At 49.8% G+C, this 19196-nt stretch overlaps 7 protein-coding genes across 7 annotated transcripts; 5 read left to right on the top strand and 2 right to left on the bottom strand.

Annotated features, from left to right (window-relative positions):
- Positions 1-17: 17 nt before the first annotated feature.
- PGRI_072130 (uncharacterized protein) lies at positions 18-957 on the bottom strand (the record flags this gene model as incomplete). The annotated part of the gene is made up of 3 exons (XM_040794927.1): positions 18-557; positions 635-708; positions 762-957. 3 exons carry the CDS (start codon positions 955-957, stop codon positions 18-20), a joined length of 810 nt encoding a protein of 269 aa, XP_040652604.1.
- Positions 958-1843: 886 nt separating this feature from the next.
- Positions 1844-3397, top strand: PGRI_072140 (uncharacterized protein; the record flags this gene model as incomplete). The annotated part of the gene is made up of 1 exon (XM_040794928.1): positions 1844-3397. One exon carries the CDS (start codon positions 1844-1846, stop codon positions 3395-3397), a length of 1554 nt encoding a protein of 517 aa, XP_040652605.1.
- Positions 3398-5197: 1800 nt separating this feature from the next.
- Positions 5198-8934, top strand: PGRI_072150 (carbamoyl-phosphate synthase (glutamine-hydrolyzing) CPA2; the record flags this gene model as incomplete). The annotated part of the gene is made up of 3 exons (XM_040794929.1): positions 5198-5540; positions 5718-8767; positions 8827-8934. 3 exons carry the CDS (start codon positions 5198-5200, stop codon positions 8932-8934), a joined length of 3501 nt encoding a protein of 1166 aa, XP_040652606.1.
- Positions 8935-9881: 947 nt separating this feature from the next.
- On the top strand, positions 9882-10556 carry PGRI_072160 (uncharacterized protein; the record flags this gene model as incomplete). The annotated part of the gene is made up of 1 exon (XM_040794930.1): positions 9882-10556. The coding sequence occupies one exon, from the start codon at positions 9882-9884 to the stop codon at positions 10554-10556; it is 675 nt and encodes a 224-aa protein (XP_040652607.1).
- Positions 10557-11160: 604 nt separating this feature from the next.
- PGRI_072170 (S-adenosylmethionine-dependent methyltransferase) lies at positions 11161-12801 on the top strand (the record flags this gene model as incomplete). The annotated part of the gene is made up of 3 exons (XM_040794931.1): positions 11161-11424; positions 11516-11812; positions 11875-12801. The coding sequence occupies 3 exons, from the start codon at positions 11161-11163 to the stop codon at positions 12799-12801; spliced, it is 1488 nt and encodes a 495-aa protein (XP_040652608.1).
- Positions 12802-13127: 326 nt separating this feature from the next.
- Positions 13128-13689, top strand: PGRI_072180 (uncharacterized protein; the record flags this gene model as incomplete). The annotated part of the gene is made up of 2 exons (XM_040794932.1): positions 13128-13392; positions 13622-13689. The coding sequence occupies 2 exons, from the start codon at positions 13128-13130 to the stop codon at positions 13687-13689; spliced, it is 333 nt and encodes a 110-aa protein (XP_040652609.1).
- Positions 13690-15229: 1540 nt separating this feature from the next.
- On the bottom strand, positions 15230-19041 carry pex1 (AAA family ATPase peroxin 1; the record flags this gene model as incomplete). The annotated part of the gene is made up of 4 exons (XM_040794933.1): positions 15230-18447; positions 18501-18579; positions 18631-18867; positions 18931-19041. 4 exons carry the CDS (start codon positions 19039-19041, stop codon positions 15230-15232), a joined length of 3645 nt encoding a protein of 1214 aa, XP_040652610.1.
- Positions 19042-19196: the final 155 nt, after the last annotated feature.

A 19196-nucleotide genomic window follows, 5' to 3' on the forward strand; every position in this document is an offset into this window, starting at 1 on the left:
ATGGTCTGTCAGAAACCTCAACTTCCCGAGTCCTCCTTTTGCCTCTTTAAAGTCTGCTCCAGATCCCGCACCCGCCTCCTGAGCTGTTCATTCTCCCGCTTCATGTATTCCACCTCCAACCTGTGATGTGTGGCCTCCTCAAACCGCGAGAGCGAACTTCCAGGTGAATGGCCCAACTGGGTCTGTGACACCGAGTTTCGGTGTGGGTATACGCTGTTGTTATTGTGAGAGAATGAGGATATTGACCCGATGGAGGGTCGGCGAGATGTGATGGATGGCTCACGGCTGCGAACCGTTCGAGAATGGTCTGTCGAGCGGTATGGTATCTCTCGTGAGGGAGCAATTCCAGTGACACTTGAAGACTGCGGGCCCTGGTTTGAGCTGAGGCTTGAACTGGACCGGTGCCGTCGGGCAGAATGAGACTGGGCTGAGCTGCTGAGGGTGGGTGATGCCCGTGCGCCATCTGCCTCGTTAAATGTTGAGGCGGAAGATGCTGTCGATGCCACGGACGCTGTTTGCTGGCGGAGAAGAGATAGCTCTCGTGTCAATCGATTCACCTGCGGAGAGTTTTGATGCGTCAGCGACTGAGGGGTGGATCCACGGATATACTTTGGGGCTCTGGAATTCCACTTACCATCGCTTCTTGCTCTTTCTCAAGCACTAGATGGAGATCCGAAGGTGTCAGCGGCTGAGGATGACGCAATGGCCCTTGTTCCGTTAGTCCGCGAATCCAACAAAATGACGGCCAAGTATGGACTCACCCTGGGCGGTACGTGTGATGCCATAATCCCCCGTTCCTAGTGGTGGGCTTCCCGGGGGCGGGAGTACTGCAGATGTATGAGGAGCATGTACTGATTGTCGTGGTGTTGAAGACTGCGACGCCATAGCGGGTGCCGTTGTTGCTGCGCGAGGTCGTGACATATTAGAGTTGGCCGTAGCACTCAAGTCAGGAGGCATGGTATCAGGTATGTTCTGACAATATTGCTTAACGATAAGTTTACTTTTCTGCCGTCGGCATGTGAGTCGTGAGGGCTGAACTATAAGTGTTTCAGCATTGGAATAAATCAGATTATTTGGTGGAAAAATGAATCAAAACACCCCTTGATGCAAATTCCAGGGAGACTTTTGAAACGTACCAATTATGGAGGGGGAACCAAAGAGCTTCTTTCGACGTGGAAGGGAATTAAGTAAGGCAGGAAGAAAGAGAAATCTGAAAATTGGACTTCTCTCTTGCCGTGAGATGTTTTATCCTTTGTCGCTTTGATTGGGCCGTGCACGTAATCTGTACATCTGGATGTACATGTACGTAGCTTGAGAGATAAAATGTTAGCATTCCATGTAGGAACATCTACACTTTGTAGAGCCAACACACTAATGGGACTATTTGGTAGCTCTTTGATGACACAGTCCATAAATATATCTCTGTTTATCTACTTACATTATACTCCATATAAATGACGGAGATAGTACGGAGTAGAGTGCTCAGGCCCCTTTTGAGGCATATTGGATGTCTCAATTGGAGCTATCCAGTAAGTTAGGCAATAATCAAGTTAATTTATTGATCAGCGTCTGCAACCTTCTATAAACTACAGTCATAATCAACATATCATAGATCCTCAACTGCACAAAACAATAAGCTCCACTTCGGGACCGGGGACCTCAAAATGATCTGCATGTTACATAAGCCTGCGAACTGGTGGAACCTTTTGAGCCCAAACAACTTCGATCTCACGATATCACTGTGCATTGTGGCAGTGAAGTCTTCCGAGACCTATCAAGGTCTCAGTTCGTCTCTCCAGATATCGAAACTTGCATAGCCCTCCACACCCCGCCCAATGAAACCATGGTCCGACCCAACTCCCCTGACGCTATCCACATTCCGCCCGTTGTGAAACCGCTCGCTCCTTACATCAAGTCACGCCAGGAAACCCTCCATATTCGCCAGGTGCTGACGTCTTACCTGCGCTCATTTATCGAATTCGACGATCAGTCAAGCGATCTCTCTCAATCCCACCTCTCCCTGTGTGCGTCGACTGATGCTGTTACCGGTGTCAAACGTATCCCTCCCGATCTCCCTGGGTTGAGAAAGGATTATCTAAAGGCATTGGAGGCCAATGTTGCGGCCCGCAAAGAGTTTGCCTTGGCTTCTGAGAATATCGCATCATTAAGGCGCCAGAGGACGGTCCCGAACCGCTCTTCTGATGATGATCTGCAAGAGCCCGGCACCGAACTTCGTGAATACCTTGCCCTCCTACGCGATCGACGCCGCTATACCAAGTTGCAGGTGTTTCAGAATTACCTTGAGGAAATTAAAACACGCGATGCGGGCAGCTTGGATGATGTTGACAATGACGGAGAGCAAATGCTGTTGCCGGAGGTAGATGCGGAGGCTGGGCGCAATGGCACTGAAACAGACTTGGATGAACTAGTGCATAGGCTTGAGAGAGCAGTTGTCAGTGCGAGAACTCAATTGGACCGCCAAAAGCAATTGTTCGATGAAGCCAAGGCACAGCATGATCCCCAAGTTGAAACTTCAGGTGCCAAAGCACAAGCATTGCAAAAGACCCGGGATGAGCTAGTACAATGGGTGGAGGAACGGCTGGTTGGTCAAGGGGATCCAGATGAGAGTGTACTCCAAGAACTTCCCCCGGAGGAAATCGAGGATGTCCAGCGGGGGCTAGAGAATCGCAAGATGCAGATTATGGAGCAATATGCCGCATATCTGCGAGCCCGGCGAGATCTCCTCGATGCTGCCTCCAGAGCTTGCCAGCCAGTTAATGTGGCCCCAAAACCTCCGTCACGATCAACCAACAAGAATGAACTCGTGACAGCAGAAATCCCACCACCCAACCCGATCGACGTTCTATCATACACAAACGAAAACCTGGTCCCGCTACTTAAGAGTCAAAAGTCGCTGGCTCTCCAGAAAACCTATTTATCCGGTTTACTCTCGAAAGAAAAGTCTACGACTCTCCGCGCCCTCAATCGTCTAAGCGACGAATCCCACCTACTTCCCGAATACCCCACTCCCGTCCGTCGGCCACGCTTTAAGCATGCGGCTACTCTCGACTTGCGAAACCAGACTCAGGCCTCCGATCAGACCCCGGATGAGGTTGTTGGTCTTGCCGAAGCATGGGCATTTGCTTCTAATGCTGCAGCTGCCAACGAACAAGACTTTGTTCAGCGAAAGATCGCATTGGGTACTGAGGTTGCACAGGACGCCCGACAGACCTTAACTAGTGTATGTAAGACCCTCAATCAGGACCTCGGTGAGGTAATGTTGGAGGGTCAGGAGAATCGCTCCTCAAAGGGGATGTCGAGGGGTGGGTCTCGGATTGAGAAGCAACCGAGTGGTCCTTGGTCAAGTCTAAATGGGAAAGTGGGGGTTGTAGAATAACTGTACTATGTTACTTCGTATATCTAATGTAATAATTTTGTCATAGTATATAATATACCCTATTTATTTTCAGCTCAACCCCGCCATGTTGGTAATCTAGTGCTGTAGCTCTAGGGTTGTTGGGTTTGTAGAATTCTCGGGGATCATCAAACTCATTTTACATTGCGATTCAGTTTTAGCGGGATAATTGGCTTGTAAATTGCCATTGTGTATGGACACATATATAAAATATTGGAATAGGTGGTTGACTGCTAAAATGAACACTTTTTTTATTAAAGGCTAGTCAGGGCAATCTATGTATGAAATATATATCTAACCAGGACCGTGTAGAGCCATAAGGAAAAAAAAGGCCTAGGATCTGATACCGGCCTGGTCTCATTCCATAAGCTGGTCTATGAATCTAACTGATTGGAAGATTGATTTGAAAGAACTATCTACAACATAGAGGCATTCGAGAAGTAGGTATACTCGATATAGTTCCAAGAGTCACGGTAATTTAATGGAAAATCGAAAATGCCGGGAAACCAGGATTCGTGAGATATTGTGATTGGTTGACCATAATGGATCCACCTAACTATGGCTAGATGAATCTATGGATGTGGCTTTTTTTCCCCCCAAAGGTTCCAAGAAGGGTTTAATGCAGAACTTATAGACATGGCCCCGGGGGTTACAGCTAGCCCTGGAGGGTACTTCACTTTTGTTTCTTGGAAGTCATGACATTTGCTTTGGGTATAAATATCTCTGTTCCCTTGGTATATATACTAATGGATGATAATTCTCTGGTCTCCTAGAGCGCATATCAGTCTATAATCCGGTTTTGTACTTTCTCCACCGTCACTATTCCACATCCCGCAGTTCTCAGTTTTATAGGAGGGTTCGTCTCGCTTATCCTTATATGGTAGTTTATGCTATTTTTGTAGGGTCCTCAAGGACTTGATTTGAATATCACAATGTGCCCGATTTGCAGGTCGACGAATAGTTCATTAGAATTGGGCACTCCACCCTCCCAAACGAAATTTAGACAAGATCCGCAATTATTCACGGGAGTACTCATGGAGTATGCTGTGGTCCTCTACTTAGTTCTATTCTCCAATCTTTCTTCTGACGTGCATTCATCACTCATCCAACCACCTTGTAGGTCCTACACCCTCATTCTATTTTTATGCACCTGATTCATCCTTTCATCTGGGCTAGTTTGGGGCCATACCCTTGAGAACCACCTGGGCAGACGTGTAAACCTTGCAAGGTTTTCCAAGGTTAAGTCGAGAGATAAGAGATAGGGTTAGCTCCGACATCGGCAAGTAGAGGAGCTGCCCAGGTGATGTTTTTGGATCCCAATCGCCTATAGACTCTTATAAGTTCTATATGAAAATCATAATGTATAACATAGAGAATTACTAGGCTCTATTTACATATAAGAAAGATATTTGCCGAGGGAACCCCGTCTCCACCCTTCAAAATTTTGACTCATCGTCCAAAAAAAAAAAGAAAAACAAAAAAAGGGGAAAAAAATATAAAAAGACCAATAAATGAGTAAACTAGTAACATTCCTTATTAAGTCCTTCAGATCTATATATCCCCAATTATCCCAATTATCCCAATTACCCCAATCATCTCAATTATCTTAATCATTTCAATTATCCCCCGGCTTTCCCTCGCTGTTCTTCAAAAGTGGAGCCGTATACGGTGAAGGGAGCGAGCCAATTAGCGACGGAGCGGCGGAAAAAAAAGAATCCCAGCAAAGTGTAGACTCATCCTCAACACATCCCTCAGCAACTGAAACATTACTTTCGGTGCGCAATGGCTCTTGCTGCTCGATGTGGGCAGGCGGCCGCCCTGCTGCGCCAGCGCTGCATCGCTGAAACTCGTCCAGCACTCTCTCTGCGCGCATTCTCATCTCAGCCTGTCCGTTCAACAGTCTCGACTCTACGCCTGCAGAAGATCCCCACGGCTCGATCTCAACAGCTCCGTTCTTTCTCCAGCACATTGAACCGCCTGGCTACTGAGAAGCCCCCTGCCGCCGAGTCTTACCTCGCTAGCGGTGCTGTGGCGACCGGTAGCAAGCTCGTCGATGTCAAGAAAGTCCTTGTCATTGGTAGTGGTGGTCTGAGCATTGGACAGGCCGGAGAATTCGATTATTCTGGTAAGTTCGAGTCACTTGGAGATGGAATTTTCACCCCGGTTAGGATGCCTGTCAGGCCCCCATGGGGGTCTGCACGGGGATCTTTTTGTGCGGGGAATACAGAGAGCTTAAAAACCGCCCTAAAAAATTAAATCAAATGTCAACAGTAACTAATCTTTTGACTGTGAGATTAAACAGGCTCTCAAGCTCTTAAGGCTCTCAAGGAAGCCGGCGTCCACTCTATCCTGATCAACCCCAACATCGCGACCATCCAGACCGACCACAAGCTTGCTGACGAAGTTTACTACCTCCCCGTCACCCCTGAATATGTTACCCACGTCATTGAGCGCGAGCGCCCCGATGGTATTCTTCTCACCTTCGGTGGTCAGACCGCCCTGAACTTGGGTGTGCAGATGAACCGCATGGGCACCTTTGAACGCTACGGTGTCAAGGTTCTTGGTACCCCCATCAAGACCCTGGAAACCAGTGAGGACCGTGACCTCTTCGCCCAGGCCTTGAACGAGATTGATATTCCTATTGCGGAATCGACCGCCGTCGAGACTGTCGAGGACGCTCTCAAGGCTGCCGAGGAGGTTGGATACCCCATCATTGTCCGATCTGCTTACGCCCTCGGTGGTCTGGGTTCTGGCTTCGCTTCCAACGCCGAAGAGCTCCGTGACTTGTCCTCGCGCTCTTTGTCTCTCTCCCCACAGATTCTTGTCGAGAAGTCCCTCAAGGGCTGGAAGGAGGTTGAGTACGAGGTTGTCCGTGACGCTGATAACAACTGTATTACCGTTTGCAACATGGAGAACTTCGACCCTCTCGGAATCCACACCGGTGACAGTATCGTTGTTGCCCCTAGTCAGACCCTGTCTGATGAGGAGTACCACATGCTCCGCACTGCCGCTATCAAGATTGTCCGTCACTTGGGCGTCGTTGGCGAGTGCAATGTCCAGTACGCTCTGCAGCCCGATGGCCTCGACTACCGTGTCATTGAGGTCAACGCTCGTCTTTCGCGTTCTTCCGCTCTGGCTTCCAAGGCTACCGGTTACCCGCTTGCTTACACCGCCGCTAAGATTGGTTTGGGACACACTCTTCCCGAGCTTCCTAACGCTGTTACCAAGACCACCACTGCCAACTTCGAGCCCAGTCTGGACTACGTTGTCACTAAGATTCCCCGCTGGGATTTGGCCAAGTTCCAGCACGTGAACCGCGATATCGGCTCCGCTATGAAGTCGGTTGGTGAGGTTATGGCTATCGGTCGTACCTGGGAGGAGTCCCTTCAGAAGGCTATCCGTCAGGTTGACCCTCGATACCTTGGTCTCCAGGGTGATAAGTTCGATGACCTTGATGAGACTCTCCGCAACCCCACTGATCGCCGCTGGTTGGCCGTTGGCCAGGCTATGCTCCACGAGAACTACTCGGTTGACAAGGTCCACGAACTGACCAAGATCGACAAGTGGTTCTTGTACAAGATCCAGAACATCGTGGATTGCAACAATGAGCTTAAGGAGATCGGCAGCCTCTTCGGCCTCAAGCAGGAGATCCTGCTGAAGGCTAAGAAGCTCGGTTTCTCTGATAAGCAGATCTCTCTCCTTGTTGGAGCCACCGAGGATGATGTCCGCGCCCGCCGTAAGTCCTTTGGCATCACCCCTTGGGTTAAGAAGATCGATACCCTTGCTGCCGAGTTCCCTGCCGATACCAACTACCTCTACACCACCTATAACGCTTCCTCCCACGATGTTACCTTCGATGACCACGGAACTATCATTCTTGGTAGCGGTGTGTACCGTATTGGTAGCTCCGTTGAGTTCGATTGGTGCGCTGTTAACGCTACTCTCTCCCTCCGTGAGATGGGCAAGAAGACTGTTATGATCAATTATAACCCCGAGACCTACTCCACTGACTTCGATACCGCTGATAAGCTGTACTTCGAGGAGCTCAGCTACGAGCGTGTCATGGATATTTATGAGCTTGAGGCCGCTAGCGGCGTCGTTGTCTCTGTCGGTGGTCAGCTGCCTCAGAACATTGCTCTCCGTCTGCAAGAGAGCGGTGGTGCTACCATTCTGGGCACTAACCCTCTGGACATTGACAAGGCCGAGGACCGTCACAAGTTCTCCTCCATTCTCGACAGCATTGGTGTTGACCAGCCCGCCTGGAAGGAGCTGACCTCCGTCGCTGCTGCTGAGACCTTTGCCGAGACTGTTGGTTACCCCGTCCTGGTTCGTCCCAGTTACGTCCTGTCCGGTGCCGCCATGAACGTCATCTACAGTGTTGATGAACTTAAGGAGAAGCTCCTTAACGCCGCCGCCGTTTCCCCTGACCACCCCGTCGTCATCACCAAGTTCATCGAGGGTGCCGAGGAGATCGATGTGGATGCCGTCGCTTCCAACGGTAAGCTGATTGTCCACGCCGTCTCCGAGCACGTCGAGCCCGCTGGTGTTCACTCCGGTGATGCCACCCTCGTCCTGCCTCCCGCCAACATCGAGGAGCCTATCATGGCCCGCGTTAAGGAGATCGCCGAGAAGGTCGCCAAGGCCTGGAACATCACCGGCCCCTTCAACATGCAGATCATCAAGGCCAACCAGGAGGGTGCTGAGCCCGCCCTCAAGGTTATTGAGTGCAACCTGCGTGCTTCCCGCTCCTTCCCCTTCGTCAGCAAGGTCCTGGGTACCAACTTCATCGACGTCGCCACCAAGGCTCTCGTCGGCCGTGATGTCCCCGAGCCCGTCGACCTCATGAAGGTGAAGCGTGACTACCTCGCCACCAAGGTTCCTCAGTTCTCCTGGACCCGTCTGGCTGGTGCCGACCCCTTCCTGGGTGTCGAGATGTCCTCCACCGGTGAGATTGCTTGCTTCGGTAAGGATCTGGTCGAGGCCTACTGGTCTTCTCTCCAGTCCACCATGAACTTCCGCATGCCTGAGCCCGGTGAGGGTATCTTGCTCGGCGGTGATATCACTCAGCCCTACCTGGCCAAGATTGTCGAGTACCTGAACCCTCTCGGCTACAAGTTCTTCGCCGTCAACTCCGAGGTCAAGGCTCACCTTGAATCCGCCAAGGGTGTCTCCGTGCAGGTGATTGAGTTCCCCAAGAAGGACAAGCGTGCTCTCCGTGAGGTGTTCCAGAAGTACGACATCCGTGGCTGCTTCAACCTTGCCAAGACCCGTGGCAAGACCCAGCTTGATGACGACTATGTCATGCGCCGCAACGCTGTTGATTTCAACGTGCCTCTTTTCATGGAAGCTAAGGTATGTCTAAAATGCTGATGCTGATAATTATACCAGTTACTAACTCATACTCTCCACAGACTGCCCAGCTCTTCGCTCAGTGCATGAACGAGAAGCTCCCCCGCGCCGAGGGAATCCCCTCCGAGGTCCGCACCTGGTCTAACTTCGTCGGCGGCAAGGCGCTGTAAATCTCTATTTTATTTGCATAAAATGACAGATGAAGAGAAAAAAAAGCCCTATGTCGAGGTAAAGAGAGACAGGAAGTCAACATCTCTTTCCGCTCGATATCCCCTATGGCCTCCCCAGGTCTTCCCGTCATGATTTTCCAAGGACAGGATTCAAACTTTCTGTATGGTGTAGTGGGTAGGGCAATCTTGTTGATAGATGGCGTGCATTGTCTTTTCGGCCGTTTTAATTACTGTACTCTCGGATTTTGAATGTTGTCTTTTCCTTATGAATCATTGAATTGTTCCCCATCTCTACTCTCCGGCGAATCACGGTCACAGTGGTATAGTGCTCATATCCTGATATACGAATTTGACCTATAAGATCTTTTACTCTGTTCTCTTCTCCGTATAGGGGCTCAACCACCAGTGACTCAGCCACAATAGCCTGGGGCTTAGCTATTGCTAGCGGTGTTTGAGCCGCCTTTGCCAATTAGAAGAACATCGATGCCTCACTTTTGACAGCAATTTTTGCCGACCCGACTTGTAAATTCAAGACTTCCTATGTTTTGTCTTCTAGATTTTCTCCACATTATCTTTTAATATCTTTACTTTCATATCACATAACCTATCTAGGTCTTTGACTGATGTTCACAGGTCACAGATTTAGGCTCCAACCTTTCTTGGGGGTTCACCACGGCCCGTGAGCTAAATTGCCTGTCAGCACGAAGTCTAGTTGCTAGGATGCTATAGGATAGCACTAGTATACAACCATGCTTCGCTTCCAGATGGCTCTTGTCGGGCAGCCAATTTGGGACTCTAGTAGCGAGGGGAGTCATTTGATCTTTCATTTTACCCTGCTTCCTACCACTTCCTGACTCCTTATATTCAGTCCAACCCCAATAATCTCTGTTCCTACAACCCTAAGAAAACCCTCATCTTGAATCTCCGAATCTTCGAATCTTGCAAACATGCGTTTATCTTGGTTTCTAGTTTCTGCCCTAGCAGCTCTGGTTGCAGCTGATGAGCCCGGCACAACAACCTTGGAGTATTTCGGTCTCATTTATCCTGCCAGCGGCCTCGACCTCCGCACCTACTCCAGCACCGCAGCCCGAGTCGTTACCATCGGCAAGGACGCCACGACCTACGAGGTCGCCTGCCTGGAAGGCGCATCTCAGTGCTCATTGGGCCATCCCGCAACCATAGTCCAGGGCCTTACCACTTATAGCGCCTCTATGGTAATGACTCTGTCTACCGACGGTGCTACAGCCGTTGGAACCAACATCGAGCACTGCAGTTTCACCCGCTCTTCTGAATCTGCTGTCTGCACGTGGACTTGGGAATTCGCTGGCTCCGCTGGTACTTACACCGATTCCGGTTCTTCTTCCGGCACAGAATCCCTCCCTGCATCTTCGATTAGCTACCATCATCTTACTATCACCGATGGCGCTGGTGCTGCGACGGCTTCGGCTTCCGGGGTGATGGCAACCCCTACTGCTTCTAGTGGTGCTGTGACGGCTTCGGCTTCCGAGGTGAAGGTCACACCTACTGCTTCTAGTGGTGCTGCTGCTGGGGCTGCGAAGCCTTTGATCACTGCTGCGCCCTTGGGGGCTGCGGCTTTTGCGGCTTTTGCGGCTATGATCTAGGACTTAGGTTTGGTTCTTTTTATGTCTGATGTTCAGTCGGTTGGGGTTTGAGATTCTGTGTCTATGCACTTGAATGAGTTATGCTGTATATATATATATATATACCTAATGATTTGCCCAACTTATAGCTTCCCAATTCTTTTGAGTTACGGAGCTTTGGATTTTGAACAAGATGGATTTCCGCTTAGAAGCATTTGTAGGTCTGAGACATCTATGTAGTATTTGTTTATCTGCATTTATATCTATGTTACTATTTTGCATATAGATCGAGTGAGTTTCCGGCTTTAGTAGGAGTTTAAAACCAACCTTCGAATATGCTCTATCGGTGCGCTCTCATCTCTGGGCTTGGGTTGCATAATATAGGATGCTGGTTACTAGGTAAGGTAACGATAATAGAATCCTTGACGAGTAGTACTTAACTATGCAGTAGGTATTAAATTACAAGAGAAATTTCAGGGTCTTCTCATGATATTGCTCTGGATGTGAGATCAATCTTCTATCAATGCCAAGAGATTCAGATACAACGATTCACCGCCCCACGTGGACGACTATCCACTCTGATTATGTTTCAAACAATTCTTCTTATAATCAGATCATATATAAAATGGCATCAAGAACTGCACTACCTTCGGTGACGACTAGGACTGTCCCACAGCCTGCCCCCAATGGCATGGGCAATGGTCTGTTTGCGACAACTGACATCAACCCCGGCGAAGATGTTTTACACATCAAAACACCATTCGTGGCAGTTCTTGATTCTCCACGTTTAGAGGACACATGTGCTGGCTGCTTTGGAAAGAGACAGGTGGAAACTGGCAATGAGTTGAAGGCTTGCACAGGATGTCGTGTCGTGAAGTATTGTGACCGGGTGAGTTGCTAAAACGATAGATCGTTTGCTGTCTCATATCTCTTGTCCTACCTAATATTTGTCTCATAAGCTTCTAATACTTTATTTCTAGGTGTGTCAATCTAAAGACTGGAAATTTGCCCATTCTCTTGAATGCCCCATCTTCAAAAATGTCAAACCTATGGTGCTTCCCAACAATGCCCGTGCTCTCCTACGCGTAGTGCTGCGCACTGCACGTAACAAGTACAATTCTGAAGAGTTCAAGATATTTGATGGCCTGGAGACTCACATCAATGAGATCTCAGAGAGCCAAGGTCAGCTTGATAGGATCAACTTGACAGCCAAAGCTGTCAAGAATTACTCAGGCACGGACGTTGATGAAGGAACTGTCTCTACTTATGCTGCGAAGGTAATTGCTTTCGGCCATACACCTCTTGCTTTGTGGACTTTTCATCTAACTATCATTTCTAGTTGGATCTCAACTCCTTCAACCTCACCACCTCCATGTATGACCGCATTGGCCTCTACATGCATCCATATGCCGGTTTGATTAACCACAGCTGCGACTACAACTCCACTGTTGGATTTGACGGCGAAGAACTGTATGTCAAGGCTATGCGTCCCATCAAGAAGGGCGAGCAAATCTTTATCTCCTATATCGACACCACAACACCATACGACATCCGTCGCAACGAACTTAAAGAACGCTACTTCTTCGACTGCCAGTGCACAAAGTGCCAGAAGGGCGCGGACACCATTGAAGACCGGTTCTTGTCTACACCTGAAGACATGACACCCCTAGAGACAGCAGAGCGTGAAGCCTTGGAGCTGATGCAGAAAGCAACCGCAACCAGCACGGAGCCAGCAGATGCAATCGAGAAGCTGGAAGCTGCTATGCACAAGCTCCATGAAACCGCCCTATGGCCTCTCACCCGTCAGCCATATGCTTCTCTCCGTGATAAGCTGATCATATCCTTGTTAACGGCTGGAAACTTCACCCGGGCATTCATCCACGCTGCCATTCGATACCTGCGAATCGATCCTGTCGTCTATGATAAGGCCCACCCCATCCGGCACATACATGCATGGAGCCTGGTTAGACTTACAGTCTTCATTTCCCAAGAGGGCTTCCAGCCTGACCCTAAAGACCCTGTCCAGCTTCATGACTTCAAGCTGAACTACCACTACTTGATTTGGTACATTCTCGCTGAGCTTACTAGTACGCAGTCGGAGAGCTGCACAGTACCTAGCTTTAAGAAGCTTGTCGGAAATCAGTTTGTACAGGTCCACAATGAATTCAAGGCTAATGGCCTTGATCCTAGCAAGAACAAGGCTGTTCTGTCTGCAGAGTGGAACAAGCTAGAACATCTTGTTAATAAGGCTTTAGAGAAAGAGTGAAGTACTCTGACATTGTTTATTTTACTCAAAATTTGATCAAAACCACATGGCCAGGATAACTGGAATACTTAGGTAGATTGGCCATCTTATATAACAAAATAGTAGTACCCAGGTGATCTCAACTTTTTATGCCAGAAATAGCAGGAACGACCTGAAAGTGACTGTACCCCCGCCACTTCACATGGCCGGTCGACCCTTCCTTTTTGGACTGGGAGACTATATCACCCCCAATCCTTTTCTCTTTCTCTTCTTCTCTTTCTCCTTTCCCCTCACTTTCGCCTTCCTTTTCAATTTTTTGGCGATTCGATACTGCAAACATCGTCAAAATGGATGTTTTCGAGATGGCTGTGTTGTCCAGCTGGTCCCTGGAGAATGGACCTCCAAGCCCACGCTCTGCTGATGAGGTCTGTGTCGCCCCCGAGACTAACAGCTCCTCATACTACGGGGCCAGCTGTCAAGCTGCGTCCCCCCGGTCTGCCGCCATTAGGATTCCGGTGATTCCCTCTGGCTACCAGCAGATCCCAGGGTATGAAGCCCACCGTCAGCGACTGGAGGCTCGCGCACTCATGGGCTCGATTGCGGAGCGTCGAGGTAGGACAACCCCCGCCCCAATCTTGATCTATGGTGTGCCTGTTCTTCCGTCGCGCCGACGACGTTGGTAAGTCAATTCCATTTCATTTTTATTCCTTGCATTCCTCTTGCTTTCAGTTCAGTTTTCCTCCGCTTTTCCCTCGCTTTTTCCTCCTTCACATGTTCTTTCTGAGATGAAATCGTTTCACTTCGTTTTGGGTTGGACTTAGCTGACTTTTGATTCTGATAGGGTCCCTGGGTGCCGCTTGCGTTGGTGCCTTTGTCAGAGCCGGAGCTCAGCAGCTGGTCAATGAGTGAACTCAGACTTTGTTTGAGGGAGCTTTCTGCTGGTGCTTTCGGTGAAGACTATAATGAGGGTTTCTGTAGTGTGGGGGTTAGTTCTCGAGGGGTGGGCTGCCCATTGGTGAGGCTTATATCGCTCTGACTTAGTCTCCACTTCTGAATGCTAACATTTTGACATACAGGTGTGATTGCTCCAAGTTCTGTCTGTTCCCTGGATTTGACCACCGGGTGTCGATCTCAGGGTACAGCATTAAACCATACTAGAGTCCTGTTCGGTGTCAAACGTCGACGGCATCAACAACCGGAGGGCCCTGAACACAATTTCCGGAGAATGGTCTCTCCACAACTTGTGGATCATACCCATGGACACTGTCAAGGCTGAGGTGGTTTATACCGGGTACAAGATAAATGGTAGGTTAATCTCTGTCACGTATAGCTCGATACTAACTGCTAATCTACCAATATACAGTTGGAGTTGACTATGTATCATTTCTAAGCCTTGGATTGGTCTTCATACGAGCGGCACCCTGAATGGTAAGTCTAATCCCACCTATCTGTCTTTCAGTCTCTTAATGTCACAGACTGGGGTCGCCTCTTCACCTTGTGATGTCATCCCCCGATATTGCCAGGTTTCATACGCCAGTGCCCATGCACTATCTCCTCCTTTCGGCCCTCCGTTCTTTTATATCCCGTAGCAGCTCACATGTGCGGTTGCCGAGGGTTGTGATGCCCTCGCAGGGTGTACCGGGACAAGAGTTCTGGTAACAGACTCTCAACTTGCGAATTTGAAAAGAACCCCAATCAGTCGAAATGACTAAGCCCAAGAAGGGCGAAGATCCATCCGGATCTAAGAGCGGAAAGGTAAGTGACTACATAAATATAATTTAGGCATTCAAGCTAACAATCTAAGAATCGGTTCCCCAAAAGTCGAAGGGCCCGAACCCGAAACCTGACGTAAAGAACGCACCCGCAAAAGACAATGATAAGAGCGAGGGATCGAAGCTAGCCCTCCCCCGACCCCGCCTGCAACTTCTGAGCCAAAGAAGTCGCCTACAGCGACCCGTTCCTTGGCCGCCGAGAAACATGGCCCTCCATATCTTTGTTATATCAGGCAAAAGGGTGTCATTTACACCATGTTGATACCATCATTTCCTTTCTACACGCTGGGCTGGAAGAACCAAGTTATATACAGCTTCCTGAAGGGCCACAGGAACAGCGGATCATATTGGTCTTGAGAAAACAATCTACAATCTAAAGCAGAGTCAGCCTTTTCTTTTTGTGTGTTAGGTACCTCTTCTATTTCTACATGTATTTCACTGAATACAAATACCGTTACTATTCCGTCCTACTCGTAGTTTTGAAAGACGAATCAACTACATGGCTCTCATAGGAGATATTGCCCAGATGAGCATGATCCTTTACAACATCCAAATTTATAATATCATGTCCATCTACCAATATCGATAAATACAGGAATAGAAAGCAAAGAACCAATCGCAATGCTGCTCATATATACAGTGTACAAAACCCAACCTTGGAAGATTATAAAATATAATCACATCAGGCTTGTTCGACCTCCAATCTCATTGGCCGCCTCACCATTAGGCATTTCGCCATTCCGGCCAGCGATAAACTCACGATAAATTCCCTGGAGACGTCTGCGCTCCGCAGGAGGAAGAGAACCACGAGTGGTAGCCAATGAGCGCTCAACATGCTCCCAGCGGACGATGATATCCTCACGCAGCTCATCTGCATCAGGCTCAGTGCCGTTGGTCACCGGGACCGCGGCAGTATTCGCACTGGAAGGGCCCTGTTCAAGCTGACGCTGGCGGCGACGCGAGTTCTTAATAGCATCCAGTTTGGCTGCGATAACCGCCGGGGCTGGCATGGAGACAGACCCGGATGCTTCCTCTGAAGAGGAGTAGAGGAACTGGATAAACGATTTGCTGGAAGAACTGGCCGACTTGGACTTGGCACCGGGCTTGGAAGTATCAGTAGAACGGTCACCTAGCGCGTCATGGACGGCCTCTAGATGGGCGTTGTACACGACAGCCTGTAGATCTGCACCGGAGAATCCGTCGGTCTGGGTGGCGATATCACCGAAACGAGACGTCACCTCGTCGCTCATCTTGAGCTTTTCGCTCACCGAGCGGATAATATCAACACGGTCTGCATGGTTGGGCATGTCGCAAAGCAGGGACTTGTCGAGACGACCAGGACGAAGCAGGGCGGGATCAATCAGGTCCGGCCGTGATGTTGCTGCTAGTACGTAGACGCCTGAGAGGCCTTCTGCACCGTCCATTTGTGTTAACAGCTGGTTGACGACACGGTCTGTGACACCGGTGGAGTCGTGGCCACGCTTGGGTGCGATACTGTCGAACTCATCGAAGAAAAGGACGCAAGGACGAGCGGCCTGGGCTCTCTCGAACAAATCGCGAACACTCTTTTCACTGGCTCCGATGTATTTGTTCAAAATCTCGGGACCCTTAACACTAATGAAGTTCAACCCACACTCGCCAGCCACTGCGCTGGCCAGCATTGTCTTACCGCATCCAGGGAATCCATAAAGAAGTAAACCAGACCGCAGTCGCAATGGGCACTGTGCGAAGATTGGTGCGTATTTTGTAGGATACTGCAAAGTTTCCAACAGCATCTTGCGAGTTTCGAACAAACCACCAACAGAGGAAAATGTGGTTGTTGACGAGGTAAGAGTCACGTTGCGAAGAGATGCCGGAGTAAAGTCCTTCAAGGCACTTTCAAAGTCCTCTCGCCCGAGAGTGATCATCTTTGATGTTGCTGCCAGATCCGAGACAGAGCGAATGAGGGCCTCATTGCGCGCACGAGCAACAAGTAGAACAAGATCACCAGGCATATACCCATCGGTTTTGCCAGCCAGCTCTAGATACTCGACATCCCTTCCAATAACGAAGCCATCGCCCCCAGAAGAGCTTGGTCGGCTCCCCGGATTTGAAGGGTCTAACCATGAGTCTTGTGTTGAGGAACTAGCGGCCCTCGCATGCCCATTTGAGCTTTCTGTAGGTTTATCTTCGCTAGTAAGCTTTTCCAAAACCCTTCGGCGTCCTCCCTTATCAGGGGCTCTCAAATTAATGATCTCGCGGACAACGTGGCCGCCGGTGATAACATTGTTGAGGGACTCCTTGGCCTGGGCAGTGGCCAGTAGCACAACGGAGGAGTTCAGCGCGCAATATTGTCGAACCATGGAGCAAATAACCTCGCTGTTCTGGCGACTGCGGCCATTGTCTCCACCCACTTGCAACTCAGTCTCTGCTGGGCAAAGCTTGTCTAGATCTTCAAGGATCACCACTGACTGGCCACCAAGACGCGCACACCATGATGCGGACATGAAGAGCCGGTTCAAGGTCTCTTTGATGTTGGAAATACGTGTTTCGTCTGTAACGAGCTTGCGGCAGGAGAAATACTTAACATTGAAGAGGTGATCTCGTCTTAGCCGATGGGCCAATAGCTGGGAAAGAGCTGTTTTACCAGCACCAAGACCACCAGTAAGCAGGATAGATGAGGATTTCGTAAGGTTTTTCAATGACTGTTCAATGATAGGATCGATCCCTACCAGTTGAGGAGCAGTTTCTGGGAGAGGGTCCTCCATAGGTAGCACCGAGGAACTAGGGTCAAATGGCTTGGGGATTTCAGCTTGGACTTCTAGATTTAGCTTAGCTTCTGAGCCCAGCAACCATCCGAACATTGACTTTGTTTCATCTGATGCCCCCTTTAACGGGGGATCAAAACGAAGAATAGCACCATCGAACGAAGAGACTGAAGGATGATGCTCGGATTTGGGTATAATCATTCCATCAGTCAAAGGCCCCGAGAACAGCCCGGTGTCGGAACCAGTGCTGCCATAGATGACCTTGAGGCGCTCGGCCAAGGCATCTCGAGATGCCGCTGTGTCAGCGCCGAACTTCAGCCCGTCCTTCTTCTTTGAAACATCAGCTGTGAAAGGATAAACTTTGAGGGTCTTGACTGCGGATCGATGCAGCTGTGGAGGTGCTGCCTCGACTCGGAGGATTCCTCCAACCATGTTCTCCGCATTAAGGGCCGTGCACAACAAGCTGGACATCGCTGCATGTCGATTGTCCGGAGCCTCCTCCCACGGGAGCAACTTGGCCACAAGCTTGGTTGTAGTGGCACCAGCATCACTGGATTTTTGCTGTTCAGCTTGAGCAAGTTGCTGCTGGGGATCTGGTGGGGGTTTGAGACCGGATGGCTGGACCACTGACACGCATGCCCAAGTCGCTCCGCGCAGCTCATGGCTAGCCAACAAGTCCTGATCAACCCAAATACGGAGGCCTTCATTTGCATCATCTTCTATTTCCTCATCAAAATATTGAGTGGCTGATGAGCGGTCGACACCTCTTAAGTAGAGGGAGCCTCGTGTGCTGGAGTCGGACCGACCACTCTTCGGGCGTACAGTGCTTGAAGCACTCCTGCCCCCAGCACTCTTCCTGCTGCTACCAGCTGCACTGCGACTGTCCGCCCGAGAGCTTTTGCTTGTCTTGGATCGGACTTTCGGGGCCACTATGACTTCTGCATCCGGCGCGATCTTCGCGAAGGGGGAGGCGTCCGAGGGAGCGGGTGTAAGGGAAGTGACGACAATATTGGCGGTGGATGTGGGAGAGAGGTGCAATGCAAGTGGGTGCATATGCACCGATTGCGCTGCATTGTATGTAGGATTGGGTAGAGCGCGAATTTGTGACAAGAGATTAAGTTCCAGGAATGTGGCGTGTAGTTCGATGACTAGTGTCTAGTTAATGGTAGCTCAATTATAGTTGTTTATGGTTTGGACATACTCTCCCAATCTTCTGGTGTCAATGGCTCAATATTTATCGTATGCGCAACGGGTGGATCGAGGTGGATGAACAATCCGACCTGCAATTGTTAGCGCCCCACGTGGGTAATGACGCACGGGAAGTGTTGTACCTTCTGGCCTTCTGTAAGACCAAGGAGCCGTCCAAAGGTAGTATCAAGCTCGACGGTGGAGGTTTCCTGTTCTCTGGAATATCCACTGTTGATACCGTCTCTCCCAACGACAGGCGCAAGCCTGCGCTTGCTCGGCATACCCGTCCAACCGAGGAAGCATGATTGCTGTGGAGAAGCTCCATTGGCCTTTCCGGAGGTCGATTTATATTGTAATTCGATTATAACATTTTGGGCAGTCTAGTATAGGTAGAAGTTAGCCGGAAAAAAAATCCACAGAAATATAACAACTAGTAAACTGACCGTGTTTGCATTGACCAGCAAAGCGACCAGCGACGGCGGTAGATTAACAAGACAGTTCTTGAGGGGGATGAGGGCGACTTCCGCCGTCGCAGCAGGCTTCTTGGGAGTCATTTTGAAGCACTGAGGATCGTGAACAGCGGAGAGACAAGGAGGAGGGGAGCCGTGAACTGAACTCGGAGAGACACGACCCCGGACTCCGCACTACATCTCTCTCTTTCGCCTCGGCCCGATGACGAGTCATGTGACACGTGCCTCGATAACCGGAT

The sequence above is a fragment of the Penicillium griseofulvum genome (assembly GCF_001561935.1).
Source record: "Penicillium griseofulvum strain PG3 chromosome Unknown contig_6, whole genome shotgun sequence".
Classification (NCBI taxonomy): domain Eukaryota; kingdom Fungi; phylum Ascomycota; class Eurotiomycetes; order Eurotiales; family Aspergillaceae; genus Penicillium; species Penicillium griseofulvum.